The 17,596-nt window shown below is 44.1% G+C and overlaps 3 protein-coding genes across 4 annotated transcripts in view; 2 read left to right on the top strand and 1 right to left on the bottom strand.

Moving 5' to 3' along the window:
• Window positions 1-691: 691 nt before the first annotated feature.
• On the top strand, window positions 692-5,087 carry LOC119363844 (probable LRR receptor-like serine/threonine-protein kinase At2g16250). Its single transcript, XM_037629207.1, has 4 exons — window positions 692-2,416; window positions 3,315-3,443; window positions 4,077-4,099; window positions 4,204-5,087. The coding sequence occupies exons 1-4, from the start codon at window positions 864-866 to the stop codon at window positions 4,770-4,772; spliced, it is 2,274 nt and encodes a 757-aa protein (XP_037485104.1). The 5' UTR covers window positions 692-863; the 3' UTR covers window positions 4,773-5,087.
• LOC119363845 (transcription termination factor MTERF2, chloroplastic-like) lies at window positions 4,787-9,281 on the top strand. Its single transcript, XM_037629208.1, has 6 exons — window positions 4,787-5,830; window positions 6,398-6,803; window positions 7,779-7,994; window positions 8,286-8,393; window positions 8,536-8,810; window positions 8,894-9,281. The coding sequence occupies exons 1-6, from the start codon at window positions 5,151-5,153 to the stop codon at window positions 9,156-9,158; spliced, it is 1,950 nt and encodes a 649-aa protein (XP_037485105.1). The 5' UTR covers window positions 4,787-5,150; the 3' UTR covers window positions 9,159-9,281.
• A 1,873-nt stretch (window positions 9,282-11,154) lies between these two features.
• Window positions 11,155-17,596, bottom strand: part of LOC119363842 (succinate dehydrogenase [ubiquinone] flavoprotein subunit, mitochondrial-like) — a 19,720-nt gene continuing 13,278 nt past the window's right edge. Inside the window, exons 5-17 of one of the 2 annotated variants that reach the window (XM_037629206.1) lie at window positions 17,484-17,594; window positions 17,265-17,405; window positions 15,533-15,618; window positions 15,346-15,438; window positions 15,191-15,254; window positions 14,867-15,010; window positions 14,584-14,771; window positions 14,324-14,498; window positions 14,084-14,254; window positions 13,767-13,836; window positions 13,555-13,675; window positions 13,436-13,473; window positions 11,155-11,414 (exon numbers count right to left, since the gene is read on the bottom strand). In XM_037629206.1, the coding sequence (XP_037485103.1) occupies window positions 11,312-11,414; window positions 13,436-13,473; window positions 13,555-13,675; window positions 13,767-13,836; window positions 14,084-14,254; window positions 14,324-14,498; window positions 14,584-14,771; window positions 14,867-15,010; window positions 15,191-15,254; window positions 15,346-15,438; window positions 15,533-15,618; window positions 17,265-17,405; window positions 17,484-17,594 (1,505 nt within the window). In that variant the 3' untranslated portion in view covers window positions 11,155-11,311. The remainder of the gene's footprint in view (window positions 11,415-13,435; window positions 13,474-13,554; window positions 13,676-13,766; window positions 13,837-14,083; window positions 14,255-14,323; window positions 14,499-14,583; window positions 14,772-14,866; window positions 15,011-15,190; window positions 15,255-15,345; window positions 15,439-15,532; window positions 15,619-17,264; window positions 17,406-17,483; window positions 17,595-17,596) is intronic. The other variant, XM_037629205.1, reaches the window with a different exon arrangement.

The raw sequence follows: 17,596 nt of genomic DNA, 5'->3' as shown, positions 1-17,596 counted from the left end.
TCGGGTGTGTATGAGGGATAATTTCTTTTTCTTTCTGTTGGAACGCACGGGCATGTTTTGCTAGTATTAACTAATTATATATCCAACATAAGTGAGGTGCCTCTTTTTTTTTCTCTTGTTTGAGCTTTCACAAAGTTGCGGTGTTCCGCTTCTTCATTTTTTGAGTTGACTTTCTTTTTCTCTGAAAATGGAGCTTGTTCACTTCCATGTGGACACATCTGCCGTTCTCACATGCACAGCTTCGGCTCCAAGAGAAAAGGACACTGGCCGATAGCTTAGCCGGACGCGTAAACCTAGAGATCTCTCTCCATCAATTCCAAACAGTAATGTGTTTATAAATAAAGAAGAAAAGAAAGAAGCAATGACCCATCAGGACAAGAAGCGGATGGACAAAACGAACATTCCTCGGTCGGTCCGAGCCCACGATCGAGCCCGCAAACCCGACCCCTCACTCCAACGCCTCCATGTGGATCACGGGTCACAGACAGGTGGGCCAGCCGTTCCCGGCATTCCGGCCGCCTTCCCACCTGCAGGACACGGCCCGCATTGAAGCGGGGCAGCGCCGAGCCCGTGAGACGGGCCCACGTGAAAGCGATCCGGGACGGCTGGAAGGGGGCCCCACAGAACATCGCTCTTTAGTTTACTCGCCCGCACACATGCCGGTTTCGTTTCTTGCTTGTCTCGCCTCGCCGCCTCGCTGCCACGGTCAACTCCTCCTTGCTTGCCTCCCCCACGTCTCCGTGCCGCCCAGAGCCAGAAGCATTCCCTCAAACACCTCGCGGGCGCCTCTGACCCCGCCTCCCTCCATGGCCGCGCCCTAGAGACCAGATTGTCGCAGCCGCTTCGGTGCTCCGGCTCCACCCATGCCGCAGTGCCGCCTCCTCCTGGCCGCCGTGGTCCTTTTAGGGGCTGTGGTGGCCGCCGTGGCGCAGCAGCCGCTCGCGTCGCCGTCGGACCTGGCGGGGCTGTACAGCCTGCGGGCGTCGCTGGGTTTGCGGGCGCGGGAGTGGCCCGCGAGGGCCGACCCGTGCACGGCCTGGGCGGGGGTCATGTGCCGCGCCGGCCGCGTCGTGGGTGTCAGCGTCGCGGGGTTCCGCCGCACCCGCCTCGCGAGCCGCGCGCCGGCGTTCGCGGTCGACGGGCTGCGGAACCTCACAGCGCTCGAGCTCTTCAACGCCTCCGGTTTCCCGCTCCCCGGCGAGGTGCCCGCGTGGTTCAGCCGCGGCCTCCCGCCGCCGCTCGCCGTGCTCGACCTCCGCTACGCCGCAGTCAATGGCATGCTCCCGCCCGATCTCGGCTCATCGGGGAATCTGACTAGGCTGCTCCTCTCCGGGAACAGTCTCTCGGGCCAGGTTCCGGAAACGCTGCTCTCCGTCAAAGGCCTTCGCGTTCTTGACCTCTCCACCAACAATTTCACCGGGGAGCTACCCAGCGTCTCGGTCGGCGCCGGTGATGTAGCGGCATCGTTGTTTAACATTTCAGGGAATTCTCTGTATGGTGTGGCCACTGATGCCATTGGGGCACTCAAGACGAGATTCCGGCTGGTGGACGTGTCAAGCAACTACCTCGATGGAGATTGGAATGGATCCGATGCAACGGTGGATGTTAGCGTGAATTGCTTCTCTGGTGTCCCTGGTCAGCGCCGTCGTGTTGATTGTGAAGACTTCTATAGGAGGGAAGGGGTGAGACTTGTTGATAGTCCAGTGCCTGCACCTTTGCCTCAGCCATCACCAGAGAAGAGCCGTGGGATCTCCAAAAATGTACTTATTGGGGTTCTTGCAGCCGCGGCAGCATTGATGGTTATGTTTTTGGTTGCATTGCTTTTCTGTTTGATGAGGAGGAGACAAAGAGGAGGTGGGAGAGGGGCGGAAACAAATGAGGAAGGTGCACGCGGCATGCGTAGGAGGGACAGCAGCGTAAATCCTGTGGCCTCATCACCGGTAGCAGTGTCCCCGAGAGCCGATGCTACTCCTAAGGATGCGATTGCCGTTTTTGGTGAGTTGACCTATGAGCAATTGATCCATGCCACCGGGGGCTTTGGTGATGACAACCTCCTCAAGCATGGGCATTCGGGGGATATTTACCATGGTGTGTTGGAGAATGGCGCACATGTCATCGTCAAGAAGATTGGTACAAAGAGTATCAACAAAGTTTCAAGCGAATTGGACTTCTATTCGAGGTACTCACATGAGAGGATTGTTCCGTTGCTCGGCCATCTGGCCAACAATGACGAAGAATTTCTGTCCTACAAGTATATGCCAAAGGCGGACTTGACCAGCGCATTGCACAAGAAACCTGTGGACACTGAAGATGGCTTGCACTCATTGGATTGGATAACTAGACTGAAGATCGCCACTGGTGTAGCTGAGGCCATGTGCTTCCTTCATGACGAGTGCAGCCCACCATTCGTTCACAGGTATTTTATACTTTTTGTATGCTCCAAACATCTTGCTGGTGCATTTCCCAGTACATGTGGAATATGCTATTGGAGTATTTAATCTTATGGTATAAATTTGTTACATTTACTTACTTTCTGGGGTCCTCTAAGTGGTGGTTGTGCTTTTGACGTTTATGAATACACCAGTAAAATTCATATCTGTCAAGGCATTATTGCTGAAGAGAGAGAAATATTATACTATATGTGAAACTTTTGTTTGACTTATTATTCCCAAGTCGGAACGAAAGATTAGGGGAATATGATTTGTCTTCGTATATGGTTAGAAGAATTGACCTGATGTAGAAGTATATGATTTTGTATGACTAGTCATTTTCTGATTGTTTTGCTGAGTAAAAAGTGTTACATATTTTTGCGTGGAAATAAAAAATGTTACTTGATTGTTTGTTTTTCTGATATGCATGTGGTTCTGTACAAAGCATATATGCTGCACGAAAGAATGTCTGAGGAAGAGTTATACAATGAAGATATATTTGATATATGATAATGTTTTTTTAATAGAAATAAGCTCTACCACAGCCTCAAGTCTCTATTGGAGCGTAGGCGTAGCATTTGTATTCGTATTTTACCAACTGCTCTGTGGACGTCATCAGTTATTCCAGTATTGTATTACTTTTGACATAACTGGTAGTCATCTTCTGTTCCACCTTCCTATTTTGACTGCTTTATCTTTTGCTGCCATCTTACTTTGACTAGTCAATGTTGTCACTTGTCAGTAGGTGAGGTCAAGTATTTTAAGTTACAGGCCTTATCTCCACATAGCTGCATGTTGCTTGATGCCCTAATCTTCTTCTTTGATATCGTTCTTGATATTTTATTTATTATGTTCTGAGTTCTGATTCTTTCATTGTAACTGTAGAGATATCCAAGCAAGCAGTGTGCTTCTTGATGATAAATTTGAAGTGCGACTCGGAAGTATGAGTAACATATGCGCTCAGCAAAGTGCAGGAAGCCAGAATGTTTTCTCTCGGATCTTGAGATCATCAAAGTGAGATTGCGACCTGTTTAATTCTTTTTTCTACATGTTTTGTGTTAGGCTTAGAAGAATCTAATAACCATGCTAATTAACTCCTGAGCTTAATGTTGTAAAGTTTGCTCTGAGTTATCTTGATGTTAAGGCTTTTATAGCATTAATATATGAGGAGCATAAATATAGAAATAAATGGAAGGTAAAGCAACTCTACTTATAAATCATCGATGACCCTATGTATAGAAAAGAAGCTAGAGGCATTAATCTACAATAATTTATATTTGTGGTTTTACTTGACTTGTGGTAAGCAATTTGTTTGCCCACTTTCATACTAATTTTACTGGTACTAACTTAAAGGTACTACAGCATGCTAGCAGTGACGAGTTCTGGTATTAAGTGCCTTTTATTTGCCAAATGCACACCAAATAAGGACATAGCAGTAAGGATTTTGGCATATTTTGATTGATTGGTGGTTGGTATAGATCATTGTTTCGTCACACACCTACTTACTGCCCTCTGATTCTGTTGTCTTAGCAAATTCCAATCTTGTCTTTTTTAGAAACTTATGTTAGTAGTATTTTGTTAAGCTTCTTCAGTCTTCTGAACTGACGTTCCTAACTGACATTGATAACTGGCACTTTCTTGTGGCAGGTCTCTTGACAAGAACATATCAGGTGCGTAAATGTTTCACATTTGTCCGCATGCTACTTTCATAATTGATACAAGTCTTATATCAAAAAAAAAAATTATCTCTTTTGTGTGCCTTTCGCACTTTCAGGCCCACCAGCAACTTGTTCATACGATGTTTACTGCTTTGGGAAGGTGATCCTTGAGCTAGTAACAGGCAATTTTGGTGTAAGTGGATCAAATGATGCTGGCTCCGAGGAGTGGCTGACGAACACAATAAATCGCATTAGCATCAGTGACAAGGATAGCATTATTAATATAATTGATCCTTTACTTGTCGTTGATGAGGACCATCTTGAAGAAGTATGGGCAGTGGCGATTGTCGCAAAGACGTGCCTAAACTCAAAGCCGTCAAGGCGCCCCTCTGCTCGCTACGTCTTGAAAGCCCTGGAGAATCCACTGAGGGTGGTCCGAGCGGGTTCCCGGTCCAACTCCGCAAGGCTCAGGAGCTCGTCATCCCGGAGCTCATGGCAGTCTGCTTTTCTTCAGGGCAATCGTTACCAGAACTACGAGGTCATGTCGCCATCAGGGCGAATGCTTGATGGCAGAGGCTCAGTTCGGTCGCATATTAGTGGGGGAGAAGCTTCCTCGTCCTTCAAGAGATCTTTGCGGGAGATAGCTCCTGACCCGCAAGTGCTGGACGAGGACGTCGCTGTGTAGAGAAAAGAGAAGATTTTATCCGGAATTTCTTTCAGGAGCTGGTGATTCTTGCTTACCTGTGTATAATTGTCATCGGATGTGCATGGCTTCGGTTCCTCAAGGTCAGAAGTGTGCATAAAGAGAGGCTAAGTTGTGGGTTTTCCTTCATTGGCACATGGAGATGGTACATGATGTTTGCAGAGTGCACATAGAGCAACAACATTCAGTATGACACAATTAATTTCTTTTCACCAAATCACATTGATTTTTGACATAATCTGTACTAGTTAGTTGGATTAATTTGAGACTTGTTCTGGGAGAAGGTTGAAAAAATAAGTCAATTTGAATTTATATTTTTATTTAAATTTAAATTCAAATGTGACCGTTTGGCAGTTGTCCATGCCAGTTTACCTTGCCTTGTTTCTCTCTCTCTCTCTCTCTCAAAAAAAAGCAGTTAAGCCCCAAACAATTAAAAGAAAACTCAAACAGGATAGAGCTAAACCTCGCTCCACCTTCCACTCGTCTCCAATGGCCACCACCACTCTCTCACGCTCTCACATCCGCCTGCACCTCCCGCTCCACACCGCCAATCCTTCCTACCCTCGCTGCTGCCGCCTCCTTCCCTCCTCCGCCATCTCATCGCGTCTCCAGAACCCCGCCACAACCACCGCCACCCACTATCCCATCCTCCCGCCCGCTCCATCCCCTTCCCTCCTCGCCGCCGAGGAGGCCTCCCTCGCCCCGCGCCGCACCCACCGGTTCCCGGGCTCTGTCGCGCCCCCGCGCATCCAGGACTCCCGGGACGACCTCGACGTCCCGGCCGACGATGACGTCCTGCGGCGTGCGCTCGAGGTGCGCCGCGCTGTGGCCACCGAGGCGCTCGTGGCCGCGCTCAGCGGCGGCAAGGCCGGGGGGCTCACCTACGTCAACAACCTCACTTCACGGATGGGCGCCTTCGTCGACCGCATCGTCGTCGGAGCCGCCGCCATGCGGCGCGACCGCCCCGAGCTCGCGCACCAGTCCTTCAACGCGCGGGCACGGACCTACATCCAGGAATCGGGCGTGGTCGAGCTGGTCAAGTAAACGTCGCAGCGTCCCCTTTCCTTTTCCTGTTCAATTCTTCTGTTTATTTCTTCTCAAGTACTGGGCACATGAACTGCAACAATGCAACTACCAGACACGAATGAAATTTTGTTTTTGTGTGAACAAAAACTATAAATCTATAGGAGTTGTCATTTAACAGAAGCAGACGGAAAAGAAAATCATATTCTAAGTTGGCCCATCTGATCTGAGCAAGAAGCTTGACCATTTCCCACCTAGCTGGTTTCAAGACGGTGCATATTTTGTTAGGCTTGAAATGGAAGTGCCCTCTTATCAGTGACCGACCATGACAATCACAAGCTTGGCTATAACACCCCTGTCAACAAGTTCCATTGTGATTATTTTCCAATTCCTGCTGTTTTGTCTAAACTGCATTTATTTGATGTATTTTCACACTGTTCTATGACTATACCTATTTAAACATTTCACATTGCTCCTATTTGCTAGCAAACTCCTAAGTAATTCACAAACTCTGAAGTAGTGTATTTCATGATACGTACGGAAATAGTTTCCTCGCTAGTATTGAAACAATATATTCACTTCAGGTGGTTCAAGCACAACTCGTTGACATATCCCCAAATCGCGAAAGTAGTTTGCTCCTGTTCTGGTGATCTGGAGAAAGTGAGAAGGATGCTAAAGTGGTTGAGATCAATTTATGTGAAAGGAGAATTTTTGGGACGTGTGCTTGCGAAGGGTGAATCCCTTATGAGTCGCAGTTTCGAAGAATTGGAAGAGATTACTGGCTATCTGGAATGCTGTGGTGTTAGGAGAGAGTGGATTGGTCACGTGGTCAGTAGATGTCCACAGCTATTGAATTTGTCCTTGGATGAGTTAGAGACACGAGTGCAATTTTATACAAATATGGGAATGAATGAGAATGACTTCGGCACTATGGTCTATGATTATCCAAAAGTTCTCGGGTTTTTCAGCCTAGAAGAGATGAACAGTAAGGTGTTTACTGCGCATTAAGTTTTGCTCCATGCTATTTTTCTTTCTGCACCTTGCCCACTTGGAAGAATATTTGACACCATTTTTTCCTGCAATTTATTCCCTTTCTCTTACTATTACTATTATGCAAGAGTCAATTTAATCTTCAGATGATTGAAGATCTATTCATATTTTGTTAAAGAACATTGGTGGAGCAAAACTAAACTCACAGTTCCCTTTTTGGATAGGCATCAATGATCGCGCAGTGTTGACTGCCATATGATTATAACCGATCTAACACTGAACTACTGATGAACTAGTGAAAGTAAATTTCTTGTAATTCTGGGAGATATTGTCATATGACTTTGGATTAATGAAAGTCTTGTCTTGATATGCTAAGTTGTCTCCCCTATAGCTAGTAGGTTGATGGCTTGCACGCCCCACACACATGTTTTGGCCGTGCTTGTGTGTCCATAACTCAAAATAGGTGACCTAAGCCTAAACATACCAATAGTCACCAAATTTATATCGGTTACTAAGGAGTAGGCAGTGATCTTCTTAAGATCGATCTGTCTTCAAGTGGTCAAGGAAGTATATTTTATAGCAATCACGCCAAAATCTCGCTTCAGGAAACATAGTATTGAAAAACTTAGAAACAGGACTCAGTCGTAGGTGCCTCTACATGGGCTTCGGGTAACTAAAAAAGAACTGGTCCATAGGCACTTTGATGACAAAAGAGGGGGAAAAAGCAATGCATAGAAGAATTTGGCGCTGCTCACTAAATTCAGTGGTTAGTAAAATTTGTAAATCTGTGGCTCCTGTTTGTAGAAGAATCAACATAATAGCTGATAGCATAAAAACGGATACAAGTATATAGGAAAAACTGAGTTCTTGAATTCAACATTTCAGTTTGTCATTGTTAATTGTATAGCAATGGTTGTTTGTACTTCATAATTAGAACAAATTCAGTGTTGAAATTAATGGCGTTCTGGCTCACAGGTTCAATATCTGAAGGAGTTTGGTTTGAGCACAGAAGAACTTGGAAAAATGCTGGCTTATAAGCCACAGCTCATGGCCTGCAGCATTGAAGAAAGGTGGAAGCCACTTGTGAAGTACCTATATCATCTAAACATTTCACGGGATGGTATGAAGCGTGTGTTGGTGGTCCAACCTACGATTTTCTGTCTTGATTTAGAGACAGTAATTGCACCAAAGGTACACCCTAAATAATTAGCACTATGCATGCATGTTTTGATGCTACTTGGGCACTCTTTTGTGAGTTATTCACTGCAGGATACTATGATTCGTATGCCTGTTCACAAAATATATTATGATCTGTTAAACATTGTTCTTTAACACTCTGATAGGAGTAACTGCCTTTTTCTTTACTCTTAGGAGTAATTACCTTTTGTATCTGAGAAAAAGTGTACAAATTGGATTTCTAGTTCTGATGTATGGCTTGTTGACAGTTGACCCTTCTCATTTCTATCCGATCAATTGTTCCAGGTACGATTTCTACAGGATATTGGTGTGAGGAATGATGCAGTCGGCAATGTGCTTGTGAAGTTCCCCCCTGTACTAACTTATAGTCTGTACAGGAAGTTACGCCCAGTGGTTTGTTCTCGTATCATTTTATTTCACCATGTTTTACAATGCTTTCAGTAGGATAAGTGTAGGTACATCATAAGTGCAGTTAGTTTCAAATCTCATTAAGCCTTGTTGTGCTCTATCCGGCTCATGTGTCTTGAAACTGCAGGTTATATTCCTGAGGACAAAAGCTGGAGTAACAGAGGATGACATTGGGAAGGTGATTGCGTTGGACCCGCAGCTCATGGGCTGCAGCATCCCACACAAACTGGAAGCCAGCGTCAAGTACTTCCGGTCACTGGGCATCTACCACTTGGTGCTCGGCCAGATGGTTGCCGACTTCCCGACGCTTCTCCGGTACAATGTGGATGTTCTACGTCCAAAATACCAGTACCTCAGGCGTGTCATGGTACGGCCGCTGAAAGATCTTATCGAGTTTCCCCGGTGAGTGTACCACATCCGTATCCTCTTCTGAGAAGAAGATGAGATGATACAGGCTGATGCTTCCCATCCTTGTGCCTTGCCAGGTTTTTCAGTTACTCTTTGGAGCATAGGATAGAGCCTCGGCACAAGGTTCTGGTGGCCAACAGGATAAACATGAAGCTGCGGTACATGCTGCCTGGTTCCGATGAGGAGTTTGCGCAGAGGGTGCAAGAGGCCGTCGAGAGGAGAGCGAGATTCGAAGCCGGAGTGACTACTCTGGAGACATCAGGTGCGCCCGAAACACCCAGCGGCAATGGAAATGGCGTAGCAGCAGCAGCAGTAGCATTTCAAGAGATCGAGGCAGATTAAGGCAGTACCTTGCAAGAAACAAGAAATCCATGTCCTTGGCTTGTACGTACATACGTGTACATGTTCCACGTTTGTGGTTGGCTGTGCTCACTGTGAGCCTATTTGATCCTTTGTGACTCCAAAGTCCTAAGCCAAGTCGACGGAGGATTCTGCTGGAGCCAACGCGAGCACAAAATGCAGAACTAAAATGTTTCACAAAAGAAAAAGGAAACATAACTAAGCTAGATCATCATCCCAGATTATAAGTATCTGGTTCGGCATGAAAGCAGCTCATATAAAATTTCACTAGCAAATATGCCCGTGCGTTGCAACGGGAGAAAAAATTCACACCTCATACACACACTTAACGACATCAGCAAATCCCTTCAAATCTTTCATGATGCCACACAACAAGCTACATGATAAGTGACGTTGTGCAAATTATAAAGGTGTGATGATTTTTGAAGTGTACTCAAGGTGAGTGTACTCAAGGTGTTTAGAATTAATTATACAACACAAATACCTACCTAGTTTACGCATTTGCTGTTGTTTCTCAGTGATGCCCAAAAAGTATTGCATTAGAATGAAAATAGCAAAGTACATTTTAATATTTAATGACGACATGTGCATAAGAGCATTATTTAGTATTAGTGCTATATATATACATCCATCTGAGGGGACAAGTTTTTCCGGACCGAGGGACTATGTGTTTGCGTGCGCGCAATGTGTGTGTGTGTGTGTGTGTGTGTGTGTGTGTCTGTTTGTGTGTGTGTGCGTGTGTGTGTGCAATCATAATTTATTTAAAGACTTAATTTGGTTGCAAACATATTGGATAGCTCCATCAAAAACAACCAATCTATAAGGACATATGTAATAGGCATTTCTAAGGTATTATTTAAGTTTGCATCCTGAACAAAATTTCAAAAATTAATGATGATGGCATTTTTGGAGTCTACACATTTTTCTGATGAATATTCATATATCACATGTCAGATTTGGAGTTAGGGTTTCAAAGATATGAAAATTCCAGAAAGTATTTGATCTTTTAAAGACAACCAATCTATAAGGACATGTGTAATAGGCATTTCTAAAGTATCTCATCAAATAAAGAAGGTATTACTTAAGTTTGCATTATGATTAATTTTTGGAATCTACACATTTTTTAATGAATATTCGTATATCACATGTTAGATTTGAAATTAGGGTCTCAAAGATATGAAAAATTCAAAAAGTATTTGATCTTTCCAACAAAAAGTTATTGGATAGCTCCATCAAAAACAACCAATCTATAAGGACATATGTAATAGGCATTTCTAAGGTATTATTTAAGTTTGCATCCTGAACAAAATTTCAAAAATTAATGATAATGGCATTTTTGGAGTCTACACATTTTTCCGATGAATATTCATATATCACATGTCAGATTTGAAGTTAGGGTTTCAAAGATATGAAAATTTCAGAAAGTACTTGATCTTTTAAAGACAACCAATCTATAAGGACATGTCCAATAGGCATTTCGAAAGTATCTCATCAAATAAAGAAGGTATTACTTAAGTTTGCATTATGGTTTATGAACATAATTCCAAAAATTAATGATAATGACATTTTTGGAATCTGCAAGTTTTTTTATGAATATTCATATATCACATGTTAGATTTGAAGTTAGGGTCTCAAAGATATGAAAAATTCAAAAAGTATTTGATCTTTCAAAGAAAAAGGGAGGATGAGGGAATCGAACCCACGATCTCCAGCGCGGATTGTCAAGGTACCAACCAATGCGCTACTCGCATTTTGTTATACATGAGGGGATCTTCACTTATTGAGCTATGCCGAGCGCGGACAAAAAAAAAGAAACCAAACGTTTTTCTCACTTACTGGTGGCATTGGTGGGTAATTATTTGCAACCTTAGGGGCAGTTTTAATGACGGACGAGCAGAAGCGATAGCCGCTTTATTAGTAGGTAAAGATAAAGATAAAGATTTACACCAACGAACCCAGAAAGGGACAAGCTAGGCACTAGTATTTTCTTTTGTTTTATTTATTTATTTCTCATGAATTACACAGGATGCACAGGAAAAACAAGGACGAAATTCAGCTGCAGCTCTCAGCTAGAGAATACCCACCGCATGCTTTATTAACAACCTCAATTAAATCACCGAGCTGAGACGCATGAATCAGTATACTCGTGCTTTCGGTGGGAACGACTCGATTTCATCATCCAATGTGTTCATATGGACTGGCCTGTATGCCAATCGTACCTTCTCGTTCTCCCAGTACCTGTAAAACACATGACAAATGGCATCAAGTTGCTGAATTTAGGACATCACCAACCCTATACGCCGTACCGCCCCTAAATGTCCGGACACCACAGACGAGGCCAAATTCCCAGAAACCAGCACCAAACCAAGGGGAGGTTGCGAGTCGATAGATATCCGTCACGTAGGACTCTAACACCCCCGACCCACTCAAAACCTCACTCGGAGCTGCGTTTTCCTTACTCCCCCTTCCCCACACTCTGTATCCGCTCCCTCCCTGAGCGGCGGCTACCAACGTCGCCGCTGTATCACCCACGCGCCTACCTGCCTTGAAGTGCGGCACCCTGACCGTTCCACCCTCGTCCGTTCGCTGCCCAGGTATCGTCCGCCCTGTGGCATCCATGGCGGACACCACGCCTGACAAGTGTTTGGCCAAATGCCATAGCCAAATTGTTGACAATTTTTTCCTTCCTTTGAAGCAAACACGATGGATTTGGAGTACTTGTACTACAACTTCATGGATTCATCCTCATTGGATGATGACGAATGGCGATGATGAGGGCGGTCCTTCCAGATGCAGAGCATACAGAGGAGCATGTGCCGGGGAGCATGTTCTCGGTTTCAAGGGATCAGTCAAGGGATGAGTGTTGAATCGGAATAGGGCATGGGGGCATTTGATACTGATGGACAAGTACTTTGTCCCAAATGCCCTATTCGTAGACCATTTTCGCTGACGCTTTCAGATGCAAAAAGATGTTTTTGATGGTCTCTACAATGGTGTCTGAGCCTATGATGACTACTTCATCTTGAAGGAGGCCGTTATTTTCTGGTTATCAGAAGTGCACGGCTGCGTTGAGGATGTTCTATGGCACGGCCGCAGATACATGGGACGAGTAGCTCCGGGTCAGGTTTGCTACTGTAGTGGTCAAGATGTTTGGACCACAGAGAGAACCAACTGTCCCAGACACCGAAAGGCTCATGGCACTCTCGGAAGCAAGAGGGTGGCCAGGTATGCTCGGATCCATTGATTGCATGCACTGAAAATGGAAAAACTGCCTATATGTTAAACAAGGGCATGTTAAGAAGCCTACCATCATTCTTAAAGCAGATGCATCACAAGACCTCTGAATTTGGCAGTTTTTTTGGCATGCACGGGTCTCACAATGACATCAATGTGTTGCAGCGGTCTCCTTTGTTTGCTAGGTTGACTGTGTGACAAGCTCCTCCGTGCAACTATACCATCAATGGTCATGACTACAACATGGGCTACTATTTGATTGATTGTGTCTATCATCGGTGGGTGACCTTTGTCAAAGACCATGTCCGAGCCAAATACTGAAAAAAGATCTTGCTTTGTCCGAAGACACTACAAAGGATGAAGGCATTTGGAGTGCTCCAAGCTCGTTTTGCAGTTGTTCATGTACCTGCTAAACAATGAGATCCAGAGACGTTGTGGGAGGTGTTGACTTGTTGTGTGATCATGTACCACATGATTGTGGAGGATGAGGGTGAAGAAGTTGACGAAGGTCTAGAAGAGTGTTCCTATCCAACTTCCAGAGCAGAATTTGGCGACGTTTGGAGATTTTATCCAAATGCATCAACATATTCACCATCAAGCCATCAAGCAACTCATGAGCAGCTTCGGAATGATCTGATTGAGCATCTCTTGCGCTTAAAGGGGAGAACTAAACTAGAGCATATGCGTGAATAAGTTGGATTGAAGATTGAATTATTTTATTTGAAAACTTAATGTTTGGAATCATAGGGGAAAAAACAAGGACGGACAAGGGCGGAGGTTTGCTGCACAGGGTTGGGTGGCCGGCTCCCATATTCGGGTCCGCGGACGCATCCACGGAAGTTTGGTGTGTCCAGTTTGGTGGGTCCACGGACATTTATTGTGTCCGATTTGGGGTACACCGTTGGAGACTCCCTTAGTGGGTTTTACACTGATTACACGCTACTATAATTTGTTTCACTCCACAAAATTGCTTGATGTAACCACATTAAGCTTAATAATGAAGAGAAGACTATCAAAATACTTACCCCAGTGAGTGCTTCATCCAACGCTCATCGTCTCTTGTCTGTAAGCAACAAGGAGAAACAATTGCCGTTACTGTGCAAGGAAGAAGAGACAGTAAAACAAACAAAGCCAAGTAGCAAACCGTGAAATCTTCACGAGCATGAGCTCCTCTGCTTTCCTTCCGAGCCTCTGCTGAATACATAGTTATGCATGCATTTATCAACAGATTTTCCAGCTCTATGGTTTCTATCAAGTCTGAATTCCTGCATAAACAAACGACAACAAAAATGGGTGATTACTGCAGGAATACAAGTCAAACTGCTTCATACAATTCCTGCGAGGAATAACATATACCATATGAGGCTTCGGTCACTGATCTTCACGTCATGATAACTTTCCCATGCTTTGCTGATCAGTTGACAACCTAATAAACATATGGCCAATGAGTATTTTTTGATAAATGATAATTATAACCAAGAATAGTGGTTCTTCCTGCTTGTGTATCTTTACTTATGTTGTTCTTGCTTCCTGCTTTTCATGCATAAATAGCTCTAAGAATTTCCCTTACCTCTCAAGGGTCTATGGTGAGAACAGATAACAGACACAGGATAATGATTGTTCGAGAAAAAACACAGGATGGTGATGAACTCTACAAAGGATATGTTCAATACCTTCTTCAAGCGTTTCTTGTGTACGGAAAACTGCAGCATTATTTTGCATAATACGTTGCGTGTTGAGACGGATCTTGGAAGTTGGCAATGAACCATTTGCATTTCTCAGCTTGTCCAACCATGCTATAGTCTTCTCCCCTGCACCTTTTTCCAGAAGTTTCTGCTTGTCACCTGCAATATAGGTACAGTGAGTCAGAGCCAAGAAAGCAATGAGATGCAGAAGAAAAGAAAGGAGCTTACCTGGTTTCGAAATCTCAGCTACCCTGTTTGCACAAGCTCTACCAAACACAACTATGTCAAGAAGTGAATTTGCACCCAAACGATTTGCACCATGAACAGACGCGCACGCTGCTTCTCCAGCAGCCATTAAACCAGGAATAACAGTATCTGGATTATCACCCTTGATATCTACAACCTAATAATATTTAAAACAGAACACCTATTAGGAGAACAGCAAATATGATCCATGATCATGTTTAATATGGTTACTCAAGACGAACCTCCCCATGGTAGTTTGTTGGGATCCCACCCATGTTGTAGTGAACGGTAGGCAAAACTGGAATGGGCTCCTTGGTGACGTCAACACCAGCAAAAATAGCAGCAGTTTCAGATATACCAGGAAGTCTTTCCTTGAGAACTTCAGGAGGCAGGTGGTTAAGATGCAAATAGATGTGATCCTTCAATGGCCCTGCGATAACCAGACAAAAGGATAAGGTTGACGTGAATAAGCCACACAATTTGGCAACTTTTTGAACATATAAAAAGATGACTAAGACTACTTACCAACACCACGTCCTTCTCTAATTTCCATTGTCATGGATCTTGAAACAACATCACGAGAAGCAAGATCCTTTGCAGTAGGAGCATATCGTTCCATGAAACGCTCACCTTCACTGTTCCTAAGAATACCACCCTCACCACGGGATCCTGAGAAAACCATGTGAGATCAACAAGGTAAACACAAGTTGTCAGAGAAGAGAAAAAGGGGGCTTAACAGACAAGTACAACATCAACTCCAGAAATACATCATCCATAGATTAGAGGGTTTTATGATCAAGTTGCTTCCCTAATGATAACAACAGGGAGAAATAGTTGAATATATACAACCTTCAGTGATGAGGCATCCAGCACCATATATGCCTGTAGGATGGAACTGGACGAACTCAAGATCCTGCAATGCATATATCACACAAGCATAATCAAACAGGATAATGGAAGAGGAGGAACTTAAAAATTAGCATCAGCATTAGACAAAAACTAACTTGAAGAGGTAAACCAGCACGTGCAACCATGGCATTGCCATCTCCAGTACATGTGTGAGCTGAGGTTGCTGAGAAGTAGGCCCTGCCGTAACCCTACTTCCATAACCCAAAAATAATTTCACGGCTAAAGTAAGCAAGCACAAACAATTTATACCTACAAACGTAGAAATAATAATAATAATATTACCCCGGTGGCTAGAATTGTATTTGTTGCACGGAAACGGTGAAGCGTACCATCCTCCATGTTTAAGGCAATGACTCCCTGGCAGTTGCCTGAAATATCATTATGTGTTAATTACTAGTATTGACACCATGGAAAGCTCGAAACAATCTTCATGAGTCCAATACAAAAGCTCCAGAAGCAGCAAGAAGCATGTCAATGTCGCTATGGAACAGAATAACAAAAGGAGGCAACAAACACTTAGGGAGAACTATAACAAGCAGGCTTGGGTTCATGGGCAATGGCATAGAGAATAAAACAGACCATGTTAACACTTATGGACAAATCCCCTATAAGTCCATAACGCATAAGCAACATTATGGTTAGCGCAACAAGAACACCACAAGCTCGGAAAACAAAAAATAATAATCAAACAATGCTTCGAATTCATAGACAGAACCATAGCTAGAAAGTGTAATATGAAGTGCTCAACATGTCTATGGGAAGTGGGTTAATTTATTACTCCCTTCGTTCCTAAATATTTGTCTTTTAGAGATTTCAAATGGACTACCACATACGGATGTATATAGACATATTTTAGAGTGTAGATTCACTCATTTTGCTCCGTATGTAGTCGCTTGTTGAAACCTCTAGAAAGACAAATATTTAGGAACGAAGGGAGTACATCATAGCAACAATTTGAAACACATAAGATGAATATGATTGTTTCTAGATACGTTTATCTTTGTAATATTCTGAAATTGGGATGTGTGGCTGCAGGGCAATACATGGGCTGGAACTTGCCCTGCCTGGTTTTGCGTTAGTTGCTTGGGCGATATGGATTGGTATGAACCAGCTAGTCTTTGAATATTCGCCACCAGAAATAAGCTGATTATGAAGTCATATTTTGTTTGACCGGAGGAAGTTGGCTTCAATAACAATCATATTTGCAGTGGATCAAGCAATTGAAGATAGTGGAAGAACAATTGCTGTGGTCTAACAATCATATTGCAGTGGCTTTGTTAGCTTCGTTGGCTAGGAGTGTGCGTGGCCTCAGGACCGGTGTGGTAGTCGGAGTGGCGGCTCTGGAAGTCTCCTGCGCGTGGTGGTGGCTTTGGTCACTTGGGCGGCAGTGCCATCGACTAGCTGGTTCGTGGCCTCGGGGCCAATGTAGAAGTCGGAGTGGCGGCTCTGAAGATCTTCTGTGCGAAGGTGTTGTCTTTGGTCGCTAGGGCGACAGAGACATCGACTAGGCTGGTCCGCGGCCTCAGGGTCGGTGGGGTCATGGGAGCAGCGGCTCCGAAAACCGGTGTTGAGTGATAGGGTGTCGTCTCTTGTCACTTAGGTGGCAGTGTCGACGGCTCGGTTGGTGCGCAACCTCAGGGCTGGTGTGTGCACTTGTCGCAGATGTATCAGTTTTCTGCCAGATTTCCTTATAAACTGACCAATTCTCTTCTTAATGAAAAGGCAGAGCTCCTGCCGGTTGGTTGGAAAAAAAAGGCAAGCAGAGAAATTTCAGGTGTTCCTTCATTGCTGGTACTTCCACTGAGATGTTCCTTTTAGATCCTGGTGAGTTATTAAGTTCTAACAGATGTCTCTGTTGTACGTTGCCACAAGAAAAAAAAAGTTGAATCTAAGATGTCTGGCAGAGCAATTCATTTCAAATCGAAATAATTTATCTAATTCAAATTGAATCTCGTGTGCTACCAGATATGAGGGGAGAAGATACATGACAATCTGAATAACATAGTTATCTTACCTTCATTGTCCATGAGAAGGTCTAGTGCAAAATATTCTACAAAAAACTGAGTGTTATGCTTCATGGCTTGACCATATAACGTGTGGAGCATAGCATGCCCTGTCCTGTCAGCAGCACATGCACATCGGTAGGCCTGTCCACCTGATGATAGCAGATAGTGGTAGGATGAGGAATAAGATACTATGAAGGTTTCCTTCTTACACTTAAGTTAGAAAGTACCTTTCCCGAAATCTAAACTCTGGCCTCCAAATGCACGTTGGTATATCTTTCCATCTTCAGTTCTTGAAAATGGCAATCCATAATTTTCAAGTTCTATAACAGCTTTTGGTGAG

Source organism: Triticum dicoccoides, chromosome 2B (genome assembly GCF_002162155.2).
Source record: "Triticum dicoccoides isolate Atlit2015 ecotype Zavitan chromosome 2B, WEW_v2.0, whole genome shotgun sequence".
Classification (NCBI taxonomy): Eukaryota; Viridiplantae; Streptophyta; class Magnoliopsida; order Poales; family Poaceae; genus Triticum; species Triticum dicoccoides.
This window is presented reverse-complemented; position numbering and strand designations above follow the sequence as displayed.

Coding starts and splice junctions, on each gene's coding strand:
- LOC119363845 (XM_037629208.1), top strand. CDS start 5,151: ATGCCAGTTTACCTTGCCTTGTTTCTCTCTCTCTCTCTCTCTCAAAAA. Junction 5,831..6,397: donor GGCGTGGTCGAGCTGGTCAA/GTAAACGTCGCA, acceptor TATTCACTTCAG/GTGGTTCAAGCACAACTCGT. Junction 6,804..7,778: donor TAGAAGAGATGAACAGTAAG/GTGTTTACTGCG, acceptor TCTGGCTCACAG/GTTCAATATCTGAAGGAGTT.
- LOC119363844 (XM_037629207.1), top strand. CDS start 864: ATGCCGCAGTGCCGCCTCCTCCTGGCCGCCGTGGTCCTTTTAGGGGCT. Junction 3,444..4,076: donor CGGATCTTGAGATCATCAAA/GTGAGATTGCGA, acceptor TTCTTGTGGCAG/GTCTCTTGACAAGAACATAT. Junction 4,100..4,203: donor TCTTGACAAGAACATATCAG/GTGCGTAAATGT, acceptor TCGCACTTTCAG/GCCCACCAGCAACTTGTTCA.